At 48.4% G+C, this 16,305-nt stretch overlaps 1 protein-coding gene across 1 annotated transcript in view; it reads right to left on the minus strand.

The window, feature by feature from the left end:
* The window catches only part of TGS1 (trimethylguanosine synthase 1), a 167,460-nt gene that overhangs the window by 47,784 nt on the left and 103,371 nt on the right, over positions 1-16,305 (minus strand). Inside the window, exons 7-8 of the mRNA XM_086949788.1 lie at positions 12,622-12,796; positions 3,836-4,166 (exon numbers count right to left, since the gene is read on the minus strand). Coding sequence (XP_086805914.1) covers positions 3,836-4,166; positions 12,622-12,796 — 506 coding nt within the window. The remainder of the gene's footprint in view (positions 1-3,835; positions 4,167-12,621; positions 12,797-16,305) is intronic.

Consider the following 16,305-nt stretch of genomic DNA (forward strand, 5'->3'; position numbering starts at 1 on the left):
CCTTTGCGAAGAAGGCACAAGTCATATGCACAGGGTCATGGGGAAGGATATCCACCTGATGCCCAAATTGGGGATGCTGAACATTTGGGAGGCAACAGATCTCAGTGAAGTGGAACAACAATGAATCACTTTGGGTTATACACTGGTGAAACGGGCAATTGCAATGCATTGGGGGATTGCGAAGGTGCCGAATGATAGAGGATGGGCTAAGGAGCTAGACAAATGCATGATTGCTGAAAAAGAAGTGTTTAAATCCAGGGGATGCCTCGAGAAATGTGACAAAAAATGGGGCACTATTCATGGGATGATATGCATCTCTCCTACGGTAGAGATGGAGATGCGAGAACAACATAGACTTGGACATTTATGAATAAATGTATGTGGATATACTAATATATAACAATTATAATTGCATTATATGTAAGATCTTATATGCTATTGCTATTGTGTTAATGGTGACTGTTCAGATCTATAAAATATTAAAAATATCTTTAAAAAAAAAAATACGGACAGGTAGTTTTCTGTCAGCTGTCCTGATGGTGGTGAAAGGTCTGGCAAGTAAGGAAAGAAATGGGAGGGCGAAGCCCCAATGTACAAATTGGATGATCCACTTGTCTGAATTGGTGACTTACCACCATTGGAGGAAATACTGGATCCTGCCTCCAAAAGAGTGGCTGTGTGCTGGCAAGTTTTGAGGCTGCAGATTCAGGAAGGGCACAGGACTTCGCTGCACGTTTTCCCTGCACTACTTGCCATTCACTTTAAGAACCATGGCCTAAGTCACAAAAGGGTTGGAAGACCCGTCAGACTGGTGGCTAGGTCTGGAGTTGGCAAAACTGAAAACCCCAATCATAGCCATGAAGGAGAATAAACTGCTGTTGGAATTGTCTGATGGGGATAGAAACACTCAGGTAAATTACTGTGGCCCAGCTTTCTTTAAAGCTTTTCTGCTCTGAATCCGCTTTGTCACCCAAAAAGTGGGAGCCATCAAATGTCATGTCCATTAAGGATGCTTGGACATCCCCACAAAAGCCTGTAGACCTCATCCAGGTGTGACGCCAAAGTGATACACTTGTATCCATCTCCTAACCTAGACAGATGTTTGTGTCCAAGCCAAAGAGGATCACAAATGTTGCTGCATTACAGCCATCCTGAACAGCTTGAGTTAGGGATGCCCGAAGATGATCCAGAATTGCCAGTAAAACCTAGGCCACCATGTTATATAGGGCATAGAAGAAGCAGTCTAGAAGACATCTTGTGGTTACGGAGCACAGCACAAGGCTTGTAAAAGCAAAAAATATGCTTGCCAAATGGTTTGATTCTCTTTGACTCATGATCAGGTGAAGTGGTAGTTAAGGCGTTGGGATTAACTTTACTTGTGGACATCTGCACCACCAGACTCTCTGGCGTAGGTCTTTGTCTCAAAAAGGTCAGATAGCCTGTGCTAGACGATGAGGTGGAGGAAAATGCATATTTAACTGCCCGTCCTGAATATGGTTTTGTCCAAGTGCCCAAAAGGATATCCACGAGGAGCTCATTAAACGGCAATAGGGACCCTAAGAGGGCTTGACCAGGCTGTAGTATATCAATCAGAACATAGCCTTCACCGCCATAGAGGGAAGTTATTAATCTAATACTTGTGCCGCCCTTCTCATAAATACAGCAAACAAGGTGCTTTCTTCAGTAGTTGGACCAGGAGGTGACACAAGGTCAGAGTCAGGAGATGTATCCAGGCCACGGGCATATTGGAAGACATAATCATCCCCTTCATCAAAACTGTCCGTGTTGAGTCAGTACCAAATAGATTGTGCAACTTTTGGGCCCTACCACATGGTATTGGCAAAATGTAAAAACTGGATGGATAGCCTGTTGGCGGAGCTAGACATGGCTCCGGTCAAAGTTGTGGTAAATTCTGATCAGAGTCGGACAGCTCAGTAGGATGCAAATTATCCTCCAGTGTGGTCAAAACCGGCATCGATGCAAAAGGAACAGGCTCAGGGAGTAGCGGCAAAACTGTAATCGGCACAAGTGCTGTACCCGATGAGGTTCCCAGGGCAACAAACGCCAGCAGAAGCCTAACTGGAGACCCCTGCAGATCCTTAGAGCCCAAAGTGCAGCAGATGGGACAGGTTATGTGCTGAAAATGTGCAGCACAGCATCTCTGAAGGCCTCTAATCGCGAAAACATTAGAGACAGAACTGAAAATGAGGGATGCATTTGGACCAGACTGTTGATTGGCGCTGATGGAGATCCGGATCAGGATCGGGTGACATAATGAAACCCTCTCAGGAGTTGGAGAGAGTAGCTGGAAGGGACCGATTTTCGCTAGACTTTTTGTGCTTTTACTTTGACTTACCTGAAGACTTAGGCGTGAGGAGGACCTTCCTTAGGAATGACTTAGGCAGAGGGAACAGACCTTCCTTTCAACTTTGACAGGGCGCAGTTCTGAGTCTTCAGATGTTTGCCAACAGTCATCTGGCAGTCCCATATGGCCTTTGGATTCATCTGGGTGCAGTTGTCACAGGCCCTGGAGTTGTCCTACAAGTCCAAGGCATTCCAAACTCCGAATGGGTTAAAAAAAAGAATTGTCTAAGATAAGAGAGTGGAGCTCCGGATCAATGTCTGAAGATGTGGAAAGAAAGAAACCGACCTCTGCAAGCATGGGTGGTGCTCATATGCAGCTCTGTTTTTCACTTCTGGAGTGGCACTAAGTCAGTGTGGAGACATATGATGATACCTACTGGCACACAGAATTACTGCTTTAAAGTTTCCGGATCCAGTCTGATACTTGGAAATATTCACAAGGTGATGAATCTGCAGTTAGAAGTATCCATCAGAGATATACAATACCAGAATAGGAAAAAACCTTGCTTATGTGACTGAGAAACAGTTCCAAACATGTAATTCCAATTTCTGAATTTGGATACAACACACCGTGCACTCAAATTATCTGACTGATTCAATTTAGTATAATGTCACCACTATATAAACATCAGAGAAATCAATGATTTATTATCACACTATTTTGAAGTAATTAAGAATTGTATTTTAAATGCTCCAAAAACCTTTCAAATGTGAAATACATGATAGCACAAACCATAAAACTCATGCACCTATCAAATCAAGAGGAAATATAGTTAGAAAAAAAAGCAACTTTGATAGGGTGCGAATTGATAAATCTTTGTTACATCTGCTAATACACTGATGATGTATGAACTTTCATTTAGTATCAAAATGTGTAGATGAACACTTTCTAAATATGAGAAGACTGAAAGGGTGTCCCATTAATTTGGAATTCCCTATATATTCTATGAGCTCCTTGTTGGTTATACTAGCTTTTGACGATGCATGACACTTGTTTGAAAAACCTTATTCCACAATTAGACCCAGATGCCAGGGACAGCAGTGACTTGCATTTGGTTGCCTTATGATGGTGTTTGATATTTTTCAATGTGAACGTCAGGAACTGATTGGCAATATAGTCAGTCCACCATTAGCAGGTTCTAGACAAACAAAGCAAAGGCACATTACCTTAGCAAAGGACATGTGGTTTGGCTTCTTTAGACAGCTTTAGTGCACTGGGGAGGAGAAATTTCTTAAGGTCCAAAATAAGAAAAAGTGGTGGAAACACACTGCTTCTAGGACTATCCTAGCATAATATTATCCTGGTTATGATGAATAATATTCAAAGCCTCAAAACTGGCTTAAACATTTAGCCGCTCTTCCACAAACTTGATTTGACGGACATACCGAGCGAGACAATTACATTCACGAGATTGGGTCAATTGGATACTCCTGTACACCATCACAAAATATAAATGCTACATATTCTCACCTTCTGCTTCTACCTGAAGATAATCGGGAATATCCAATGCAACTAACTCTCTTTGGCTGTCCAGTTCATACGACACCTCAGATGCAACTTCCTCTATAGTTTCTTCTGTGTTGCCCCCTTCGGATGTACAGACTCCAGAGCTAACTGGCACTTCATTTTGCACTGAAGTTGAAGGTGGAATCCTCAGTAGAGGGACAGGGAATTTTCTGACACATAGTTCATGTTCCTCAGAGTCACTGCTGGTCGTGGACTCATTGATAATTTCAGTAGAACCAGTCTCTTCTGAGGACAATCCCAAACAATCACCAGCTTGCTGTAGAAATATCTGAACCTGAAAGTTTGAAAGTCCAACATTAAAAAACATCAGCATAAGGAAGAGAAGCCATTAACAGAATACCTTAAAAATGTTGCATATATTATCTTTCTTATGCCCTACAATTATTCTATAAGGCCGATTTTAATTGCCATCTCTACAGCGTGGAGCACTATACATTTAACTATCAAGAGTAAATGTGCAACCCTTGTCTTAAGGTGCCTAGCATCCATAACATAATTTAAAACCATATCCTAATCATATCTCAAGTATACATTTTAACATGAAGCATCAGTAGTGCAAGCTGATATTCAAGAAGAAGCAATGACTGGAGGCTCTGACAGACGCCCCCACTGCAGAACGATTGAATTGAAAAATGAACCTGTTCTGGGTCTTCCTTCGTTCCAGGCTCAGAGGTACACTGGATACTTATCACAGAGACCTCATTGACAGAACATAAAGAAAGCTCTCTTCCTGACCCTCCCTAGCATGTTAACACGTGGCTTAACGTCTAACCAATGAACCATGCTGATGGACTATTCCTTGTATAAAGAACAGAAGTGAAAACCCGTCAACCTTGTTGGGATTGGGGTAGAGAAATGTATACAACAAACAATATCCCAACTGGTATTATTTTGGTCAAGTATACAGGATATCTATACAGTATTATCCATCAAAGAACAAGGAAACTCAATTTTGATTTTCATATGTGCTCAAGGCATCATTTTATCAACATTTTTACGTAGAATAGGACAATTATAGTTACAGTTAATATCAGCACTGTAATTAATAAATAACAAGTGACAGCCCAAAGATGTACAAGGTGCACGAGTGCAAAAAGAAGGTGGCACTACGGCGACGAAAGTGACAGTGAAAGCAGCGTGAACGGCGCAAAGTGTGTAGTGAAAATATTTATATACAGTGATTAAAAACAGAGCGGTTTATCAAACAATTCATTTTTGTATTACAATTTGGCAATTTTTCAGAACCACTAAGGAAGGGGCGCCTAATGTTTTGCTGGAAAGTCGACGGCGTTTCGATCCATATGGGAAGGATCATCATCAGGACTGAGGGGCTGTAAGCAGTGCGTAGGAAAAATTAATTGGAAGCAAAGCAGGGGTACACGAACAGAGAGGTCTCGAAGGACGTCTCAATGCTAGGTGGCTGTCATGCCCGGAATGCCATCTAGGTTGCATGGAAACAAAGGTGGAGGTCAAGGATGTCCGGAGTCGTTTGGTGTGATCGGGGTTGAGAGTGAATCTCAGGATGAGAGACCACACCAGTCAATTGATTCTGTACTCTAGGAATTCCGACAGACACGAAGAACGCTGTCCGGGAGTGATCGGTTCAATGGTCGGAGTAGCGCGCAAATCGCGGGGTGGGAGGAGGCACGAGGCGAATGAATCTGTCCTCTGGAATGGCGAGTGAAACGCTGTCCGGGAAGCTAGCAGAACGCGATCCAAGCGTATGCTCCTCCCACCCCGCGATTTGCGGTGTGGGAGAGGTGGGAGTAATACTGTTTAGATATCCTGTATACTTGACGCACAAGTTACTACTTGTGTAACGATATATCTGTAAGAGACATTAGTTAGTGATAGATTCCTTACCTTAGAATATCCCCAGGCGTACGACTGGATCCGGAAAATTTTGCGTAGCAATACCCCTGCGCGCTGGCAGGTGTCGTTCGTGGCTCCGCGTCCGTCGTCGGCGTCATTAGCGCCGGAATGACGTTGTAGGAGTACTTAGACGCCGCCCATGCGCGCTGACGTCAGTTCTGATACACAGCTTTTCCGCGCCAGATATGCAGAGCCATGATAGAACCAACACTGGTGCCATGAAACTAGGGCCCTGAAAGGGGATGACATTAACCATAGATATCGGTTCGCAGAACAGGGAGGATGGGTGGGTCGGTAAGGAATCTATCACTAACTAATGTCTCTTACAGATATATCGTTACACAAGTAGTAACTTGTGCATCTGAAAGAGACACGTTAGTGATAGATTCCTTACCTTAGAATAGATCCCCCCGCAATACCAACCCCGGTGGTGGGTCTGCGAACCAATAATCACACCAGAAAGTCCTGGAGGACAGAACGGCCAAAGAAGCTATCCCTCCGGACTTGCCTGTCCAGGCAATAATGTTTCGCAAACGTGTGCAGCGAGGCCCACGTAGCTGCCTGGCATATGTCCTGCAAGGGTACTCCTCCACCCAGGGCAGTTCTAGTCGCCGTGGCCCGAGTAGAATGAGCCCGTAGACCCACAGGGGGTTCCTTCTTTGCCAAGGAGTAACACGCCTGGATACACAAGATGATCCACCGCAAGATGGTCCGCTTGTGCACCGCCTTTCCCTTCTTAGCGCCCACGTAACCAACGAAGAGTTGGTCATCCATCCGGAACTGGCATGTGCGATCTAGATAAAAAGAGAGCGCACGTTTTGGGTCCAGACGGTAGAGCCTCTCTTCCTCTTTCGAGGGATGCGGAGGCGGAAAGAAGGGGGGCAAGGTACTGGACTGCCCAATGTGGAAGGCCGTGACAACCATGGGTAGGAACAAAAGTCTCGTCCGCAACACAACCTTGTCCAGATGAACAGAGAGGAAAGGAGGTGTAGAAGAAAGAGCCTGGAGCTCACTCACTCTCCTGGCAGAGGTGATGGCAACCAGGAAAGCAGTCTTCAAGGTAAGAAGACGGAGAGGACAGTTATGGAGCGGCTCAAAGGGAGCACACATCAGATAAGTAAGTACAAGATTCAAGTCCCACTGGGGCATCACGAAGGGAACAGGAGGGAACATAGTGATGCCCTTTAAGAATCTGTTGACAATGGGGGACTTGAACAAAGAAGGCTGATCAGGTAGCCTTAAGAAGGCGGAAAGGGTAGAAAGGTAGCCTTTGAGAGTGCCCAGAGCAGAGCCCTGCTGGGCAAGAATAAGAAGGAAGAGAAGAACCTCAGAGAGAGGGGCAGAGAGAGGATCCACATCCTTTGCTGTGCACCATGCCACAAATCTGTTCCACCCGAAGGCGTATACCGACTTTGTGGAGGGACGCCTGGCTGCCAGAATGACATTACAGACTTCGGGAGGCAAGTCAAATGGCCTCAACTGTCGCCGCTCAATCTCCAAGCTTGCAGGTGGAGACTGGACAGGTTCGGGTGGAGGACCGTCCCCTGCTGCTGCGACAGAAGGTCCTCCCGAAGAGGCAGACGAATTGAGAGATCGACTGACATGCTGAGTAGCTCGGGATACCAGTATCTTCGTGCCCAGTCTGGAGCCACAAGGATAACCTGGGCCCGGTCACGCCTGATCTTCTTTAACACTCTGGGCAGAAGTGGTATAGGCGGAAAGGGGTACTATAGACCGCAACTCCACTCGAGACGAAAAGCGTCCCCGACTGAGTGCCGCCTTGAAAACTCCAACGCGCAGAACTGATGACATTGCGCGTTCTCTTCTGTGGCGAATAGATCTAACCAAAGCTCCCCCACTGCTGAAAGAGGCCTTGCGCCACGTCCGAATTCAGACGCCATTCGTGATCCATCATGCAGTCGGCTGAGTTCGTCCGCCCTGGCGTCCAGCTTATCTGCCAGGTGTTGAACCACCAGGGTCACGCCCTGATGTTCCAGCCACTGCCAGAGGCGCAGAGCCTCCTGGCAGAGGGTCCACGACCCCACCCGCCATGTTTGTTGCAGTACCACATGGCGGTGGTGTTGTCCGTGAACACCTGCACTACACTCCCCCGGACAGAGGGGAGGAATGCCTTCAGTGCAAGACGAATCGCCCGCAGCTCCAAAAGGTTGATATGGAGCCGGGACTCCGCCGGAGACCAGAGGCCTCTGATCTCGCCTCTCCCATGTGGCCTCCCCAGCCCTGCAGGGACGCGTCCGTCACAACTACGTGCTCCGGGTGGGGTAGGGAGAGGGATCTGCCACTGACCCATTCGCGGTCCGTGAGCCACCACTGCAGCTGTTTTGCAGTGCCCTCCGAGATCAGGACATGGTCGGACAAGTTGCCCTGATGCTGGGCCCACTGAAACTTCAGGTTCCACTGTAGAGCCCGCATCCGCCACCGGGCGTGATGCACCAGAAGGATGCAGGAGGCCATCAGCCCCAGAAGCCACAGCGTCAACCTGACCGAGAACCGGGATAAAGGCTGAAAGATCGGAATCAAAGCCTGAATATCCCGAACCCACTGTTCGGGTGGATAAACCCGAAACTGCGCCAAGTCCAGAACCGCTCCGATGAAGAGGAGCTTCTGAGAGGGACACAGGTGTGACTTCGCCATGTTGATGGAGAACCCCAGAAGATGCAGGAGGTCGGCCGTAGTCTGGAGGTGGCTGATGACTGTCTGGGGCGAGCCCGCCTTCAACAACCAGTCGTCGAGGTAGGGGAAGACTGAAACCCCTAACCTGCGCAGATGGGCTGCGACCACCGCCATCACTTTGGTGAACACCCGTGGGGCGCTGGTAAGGCCGAAGGGGAGCACGGTAAATTGAAAGTGCTCGTGGCCTACCGTGAACCTGAGGTAACGCCGGTGGACCGGCAGGACGGGGATGTGAAAATAGGCGTCCTGCAAGTCCAACGCTACCATCCAGTCTCCTGGGTCCAGGGCAGCTAAGACCTCAGCCAGAGTCAGCATCTTGAACTTCTCCTTCCGGAGGTAGCCGTTGACGTTCCGTAGGTCCAAGATAGGGCGTAGGCTCCCTTTGCCCTTCTTGGGTACCAGAAAGTAGTGGGAGTAACAACCACACCCTACTTCTGGCCCAAGGAACGTGCTCAATGGCCCCCTTGGCCAAGAGGGCCGTGACTTCCTCTTGCAGCAGTTGCAAGTGATCCCCCGACACGCAGTGGAATTGCGGTGGCATGGCTGGAGGGGTCGCCTCGAAGGGGAGGGAGTAGCCCCTTCGGACGATTTGCAGCACCTACCTGTCCGACGTGACGGTGCGCCAGTGGAAGAGGTGATGGCGAACCCTGCCCCCCACTGGCGTCACATGGGCCTGAAAGCACGGACTAGGAGGGTTTTGAGGCAGGTGCTGAGGGGGAAGGTGTGGACTGGCCGCGCCGTTGTCCCACACCGCCGCCACAGCGGTTTCCACGGCCGCCACCACGCTGTTGGACATTCTGCGGCACTTGGCTGGCAGCACGTGAGGGGGCGCCCCTTCCTTGGCCACGAAAGGAGCGAAAGGCACCCGTTTGCTGGCGAGGGGCCGAGAGGCCCAAGACTTGGCCGTAGCCCTGGAGTCCTTAAAATTGCTCAAGCGCATGGTCTGCCTTGTCGCCAAAGAGGCGACGGCCATCAAACGGCATGTCCAGCAGAGTGGCCTGGACATTGGCCGAAAAGTTGGCTGACCTCAACCAGGCGTGGCGTCGAACTGCCACTGTCGTTGCCATCGCCCTGCCCAGTGAGTCCGTGGTATCCAGCCCACACCGGATGGAATACCGTGCTGCATCTCAACCCTCCGCAAGGGTTTGGGTGAGTTTTGCCCGGACCTCCTCCGGACACTGTGGCAGCACGTCCGCGACCGCGTCCCACAGGGTGTCGGTATAGCGGCCCAAGAGGCATGCGGTATTAACTGACCGCAGTCCCAAACTGAGGGACGAGAACACCTTCCCGAACTGTTCGTACCTCTTGAATTCCCGATCGGGCACAGTGACTACCTTCAGCTAGACAGATGCTGAAGTCCAAAGGAGCAGACTGTCAGAGAAAAATGAGATGTAGGAAGGCTTAGAGGACAGTGAATGCAGCTCATTGCCTCTTTGGGCAGATGCAATTGCCACCAGAAAGGACGCCAGATTGCCAAGATAACATTGCAGACTTCAGGCGGAAGGTCAAATGTTGCAGCTCAATCGCCATGCATGAAGACTAGGTGTTGACAGGTTTGGGAGGCAAACCCTCCCCTGCTGCCGTTACAGTAGATTCTCCCAAAGGGGCAGCCTGATCGGAGAACCGATGGCCATGCTCAACAGCTTAGGATACCAAACTCTCAGAGCCCAATCCAGAGCCACAAGAATAACTTGGGCCCAGCAGTTCATGATCTTTTTGAGAACTCTGGGCAGGAATGGAAATGGCGGAAAGGCACACAGGAAGCCTGATCTCTACTCGAAATGAAAAGATTCTCAGAGCGAGAGCCATCTTGAAAACTTCAGCACACAAAACATCTGACATTGTGTGTTCTCCAAGGTAGCAAGCAGATCTAACCAAGGCTCAAACCACTTCTAAAAGAAACCTTGCACCACCTCCAGATGGAGATGCCACTCGTGATACACTAAGCATCTTCGGCTACGTTTGTCCACTGTGCCTTTCAGAGAGCCCGCCAGGTGTTGAACCACCAGGGAAATGCCCTAACATTCCAGCCATGTCCACAGGAGCAAGACCTCTTGACGAAGGGTACACAACCCTGCCCTGTTTGCAGTACCACATAGCAGTGGTGTTGTCCATGGAAATATCAAGTACTTTCTTACACCAACTTTGGTGAAACACTCACAAACTTTTTCCCAAACTCTTCAAGTTACACGCACTGCATATACCAGAATGCAGAGGGGCGATCTAGAGGAGAGGCTAACAGTGTGCTCCCATCGTTGTTTCTTGTCCATGAACACCTGCACAATCTTTCCCTTGATGGAGGGTAGAAAGGCTTTCAATGTCAGCCAGATTGCTAGGATTTCCGAACGTTGATGTGGAGTCTGGATTCTGCCAGAGACCAGAGGAATCTGATCTCCACCTCACCCAGATGGCCGCCACATCTCAGAAGGGACCCATCTGTCACTGCTATCAGATCTGGTTGGGGAAGGGTGAGGGGTCTGCTGCTGCAGTGCCCTCCAAGATCAGGTCCATGTCAGAGAGAATCCCACCACTGAGCCAGGCATGACACTGTAAGGCCGCTCTGCCTAGCGATTTGGTCATGTCCATTCCATATCGAATTGTGAACTTAGCTGAATCTCTCTTGTCAGCAATAGCTTGGGAGAGTATGACCCAGGCTTCCTCTGGGACCATAGGCAGTACCTACGGAACCATATCACAGAGGGAATGGGAGTAACGGCCCAAAAGACAGGCAGTGTTCACTGACAGCAGTAACAAGCTGGTCGAAGAAAATATCTTGTTGCCCTAGGTATCCAGCTTTTTGGATACCCAATCCGGTGGGGTGGTAGGGAATGTGCCAGGATTTTCCAGGCAAGTGGAGGGTGGACCACCAAGCTCTCTGGGGTGGGTTGCTGTGTGAGAAAATTGTGGTCCCCTTGGTCAGGGCGATGGTGTCAGACAATCGTCCTGTTCACAGGGGGTCCTGAGCAGGGCGTGGGACGGCCACAAGGGCTTTGTTAAACTGGAGAAGCGGTTTAGATGGTTGAAGCACCTCCATCAAGACGTTTATCTTGACAGTCAAGGAGGGCAGCGTAAGGTCCAGGACAGTGGCTGCCCTCCTCACCACCACAGCAAAGGAGGCTCCTTCATCCAAAGCCAAAGCAGGAGGTGCAACCACGCCAGTGTCTGAGGAGGTGTCCAGTCCACTGGCATCTGCCAATTTCTCATACCAGGTTTCCTCAGTGGGATCTAGGGGCTGGTTTTCTTCAGAGTCCAGTGGCCCCTCTCATAACTTCCCTAGCCTACAGAAATAGCATATAGCTTGGATGGCATGGCTCCAGTCAACATCGACGACGCTCATCCGCCTCCATGTCGGTGTTGGGGATAAGAATGGGGATGGCACGGGGTTCAGTCAGTGTGGCAGGCACCAGTGAAGGTTGAGTTGGTACTACCGGCGCCAGCCTAGAACTATCTGTGGATCCAGGGGGCCAGACTGGTGCTGAGGGCAAATATGCAGGAAGAAGATCAGTATGCAATTGGGACGACTTTGACTGCAATGAAGATCGATGGCTCTACGACCCATCCCGGAACCTTCCTCTCGACTGGGATCGAGACCGTTGCAGCATTGGACGTCAAGCTGCAAGGATTTTGAGGCATCGCTCCTCGAGGCCTTGGAATACATGGCACGACAATCGACGCAGGTTTTGGCACTATGGTTATGCTCACGGCACCAGAGACAGACTAGGTGTGTGTCTGTCACAAGCATTTTTTGGTGACAGACCCAGCAGGGCTTCAATCCAACCTTTCTGGATGACATCCCTGCCACACCAGGAGACAAATCTAAAAAAACTTTGATAAAAAGTTGAAAAGGGGCACTCAAAATTTGACTGAGGGTGGCACTCTCTGGATCTGCGCTGTCTGCACGGAAACAAACAGTCAGCGTACTAGGGTGTTGCCTAGCTGGGCACTGCGTACGTCATTTCCAGCGCAGACGATGCCACGTGGACCCGACCAACGCCACCTACTGGCGCACAGGGATTCTACTCATGAAAAATTTCTTGATCCAGTCTAACAACTGGAGATAATTCTAAGTTTTGGAATCTGAGGCTAGAAGTCTCTATCGAATACAAATAGATATGAGTGCTAAAAGAGCAAAGACAGATCAACAAGCTCACATAAAAGTTTACCTTGTCCGCCACATTATCATTTGCAGGTAAAATTGCTTCAGGTTCCTCTGTAAAAAAGATGTGCTTGTTCTTGGAATATACTGGCTTGAGCTTGCTAAGTGATTTTGGTTTGCATTTCACATTTTTATCCAGATAACGCACCGTTCGGTGACTGAAGCTAGAAATCCTTCCATATCTGCAATGACAAGTATAATCAACAAAATCATCAAAATGAAAGATAATATTGGCTTAGCCAACAATAATGTGAAGTCTTGAATACAGAAAATTGCAAAAGGTTAGGCCCTACTCCTACTGCAGCACAATTCCTTTTATGGGTGCAAATGGAAGCCATTATCTATAACATTAGAATCCACTGTTCTATTGAATTGCTCTGATATAAAAGTGTTAGTGTCTTCAGTGGGGTGTTGGTTCAGTCTCTGCAGCATGGGCTCCAATCCCTAAAACACTACCACCAAGGCAAATCAGCTTATTGATACTAGCGCTCAACTGGAGAGGAGACAAATAGATCTAATTTCTTCACAAATGGGTGGTGTTGCAGAGTGATTATGTGGAAGAAAGTAACAATTAAGTTTATGTTCTGGGAACACAGTGTGGGTGCATATGTTGTGCTAAGAATTTAAAAATCAGCATACATTATCATAATTCAGAAGAAGAAGAAAAACCACAGAGCCCACAAATATTCGTGGTTGGCTGGACACACGATAACAAGAGCAGTCTTTACATTAAGTAGTTAATTCCAAATGTTCGAAGGCTCCTCAGAAGTCCAAAATCTAAATTCATGCTGGTGGGGCGGTCAGTGAAGAGATGTCAATATGCCATATTGACATTGGAGAGCGTGGGGCCAAGCTGGAACAGAGAGCGAAGGCAACAAGTAGGGAGGAAGAGTATCTTGTACTTCTATTTTATTTCTGGGGAGCAGTGGTTTGCTGTGGGTGGTGGGAGAATGTGGCACAGCAGCATGGTTCATTTTAAACATATCGGCTGGGGGAAGAAGGGTATTGGTTAGCATGGTGAGCGAGTGTAGCAAGTCTCCAAGTATTTGCAGTGTTTTAATAGTTGGGCAGGTAAGGGCGTGGTAGGGCACAAGGTATGTGTTAGAAATGGGAAAGGAGCAGAAGGAGCCACTACAGGTGCCTGATGGTAAGGAAGGCCATGTAACACATGGGCACACATGACTCCTCTCCCTCTTCACAGCTGTCCATTGGTTATGCCTTTTGGGAGCATGATGGGTGAGCCACACACAACATAAGATTAGAGATTAGAAGCTGGCAAAAAAGTGGGGTTTTCCCATCTTGTATTTCTAGGTGGCATCATGCACAACTCGAGTTTCGCTCTTGTTGCCTACTGCAGTCACTTGATACCCTTCCTTGCTAAATTAATTTTTTACAGTTACCCTGCTTCAATTCTTTTCTGTCTGTGAAAGGCTGCAGAAAACGAATGGGATTTCACATTTACCTGATCAGTTGATATGGCTCTCTAGTGTCGTAGAAGAGGCTCAATGATGTGGGGCTCCCTGAGGGGCAACAGGATGGGAATGCAGAGCAGAAATGCTCATTTCAGTGGGTAACAGTTCTCGCTAGGGCAGATCTGGCAGTCAGTGATAGGAGCATGAATCTAGTGTGATTCAGGACAGGGATATCCCAGAGCAAACGAAGGCTGTACAGTGCAGAGAAACCTCAAGGATGAAAAGGAGAAGGACCACACCCCCAAAAGTGATTGAACAGGGGAGGGACCAGAAAATGATATACAGTGCAGCCCTTGCCAATGAGGAAGGGATTGCAGAGAGGCAATGCAAGGATTGAGCTTATCAGAGACTATGGGCAGGGAGGAGATAGGGAAACACAGGCATAAGATAAGGGGAGAAGCTCTCAGTCTTGCCTCGTAGCAGTAGAAAGCGACTGGTTACAAAGGGATATTAGGACTTTGCCTGTCAAAAACCTGTTGCGGGTCTATTGTAGTATTCCCATAGTTGATCTTCACAAACCTTGCCAAATCAATGTAATGGTGCCAACACAGTCTCTGAGCAATCCTATGCGGATTCACTAAAATGCACCACTTTCTAATAAAGGGACTTATCAATCTCTGGTGAAAAGGTTAATTGGAATTTCAAGGATAAAGCAACTATTCATGGGAACCTGTGGGGAATGAGAGTAAACAATTACATGCCAAAAAGTATGACGTACAACTTGCCGATTCCTAATGGGATCTCACTCAATTCCCATGATGGTTTAAATTGGGCAAGCTAGAAAGTGACTCATAACTAACTCAAGTGAAAGGAACTCCAACAATACCTTTATAAATTTAAAGAAGGTACATGTGGATGTTCAAAGATAACATAGCACACAATCTTTAGGTTTCCATCCCTGTTCCAACAAGCATTTGCAATGCAATAGGTCTCGCAGTTATTAGACTTTGAGCTATTGGCATTGTAAATGGCAATGCCTTTTATTTATGTGTTGGTTTTGAAAACATAAATAAAAGGCATTGTCATTTACAATGCCAATAGCTCAAAGTCTAATAACTGCGAGACCTATTGCATTGCAAATGCTTATTTTAAAGGGCCTTCGTTTTAACATTTTTTTTTGTCGCGGGAGACCATTTCTTACTGCAGAATCCTCTTTATTGGCACAAGTGCGTCACTGAAATACAAGTTAATAAACATATTTTCGTTTTGTCTGACGCAGATATTTTAGACTGGTTTTATTCCACGGTGTTTATTTATTTACTCCAGCCCCCTCGGGTGGGTTGGTTCCGCCCCAAAAGCCTGACTCTGGCTTCACCGATTGAGCGAGGGTAGGGGACCGTGTTCTCTCGCTCTGCGATTGGCTGGCTTCGAGGGGGGACCTCAGTCGCACGCCGACTTGAGCTAACGGGGCCGGTTCGCGCGTGCTCCCGCCCGCCACACCCCCTCCCGCGCTCGAGGCTGCACAAGGAGGAAGCACGTGGGCAGCTGGTGTTAGGAGCTTCAAAGGGACTCGGCAGCCTTTAGTCCTGTCCGGCGGAATCCAGCTGCAGGAGGACACAGAGGGCCGCTGTCTGCTGTCCGGGGGACCCTTCGGGGCGAGCATCGACCCGTGAGGCGCAGCCTGCCGCAGGAGAGCCCGGTGGTGAGATTTATGTTCGTTTGTCGGGGAGCCCTGGGTTGGGAATGTTGCCAGTGTGGGTGTGAGCGGCTGATTCAGTGGTCGTGTGTGTGCAAAGTGCATCCCTGGGGCTGTCCGTGTGTCCTGTCTTGTAAGTACCCATTGTGACGGCGGGCGGCCCCACTGAATGCTTATCTTATATGTGTGTACGTGTGTATATGCAAATGTATTTAATTGGGGTCTATTGTGCTTCCCTGATGGGACTGATCTGTGTTTGATTTTCATGATGCTCATGTTGAATGTAATTGAATCCTTTTGTGACATACTGGAAATAGGACATTTATCTGACGTATGGGGGGACATGCTCCGCATACTGGGCCCGAATTAGCTAATAGTTAATGTAGCGCGTGACAGGCGGGCAGCCAGCTTCAGACTCCATGCGACCATGCCATAGGGGGGGGGGGCCTGTATCTGTGCGTGTGTCTGTGTGTGCGAGGGGGGGGGTGTCTCTCCGTGCGTGTATGTGTGCTTGTGTATGTGTGTGCGCATGCGTGCAGGGGGAGGTGTGCCTGCATATGTTTGCGCTTCCCAGGAGACAGCC

This window comes from Lissotriton vulgaris, unplaced genomic scaffold (assembly GCF_964263255.1).
Source record: "Lissotriton vulgaris unplaced genomic scaffold, aLisVul1.2 SCAFFOLD_3828, whole genome shotgun sequence".
Lineage (NCBI taxonomy): Eukaryota > Metazoa > Chordata > Amphibia > Caudata > Salamandridae > Lissotriton > Lissotriton vulgaris.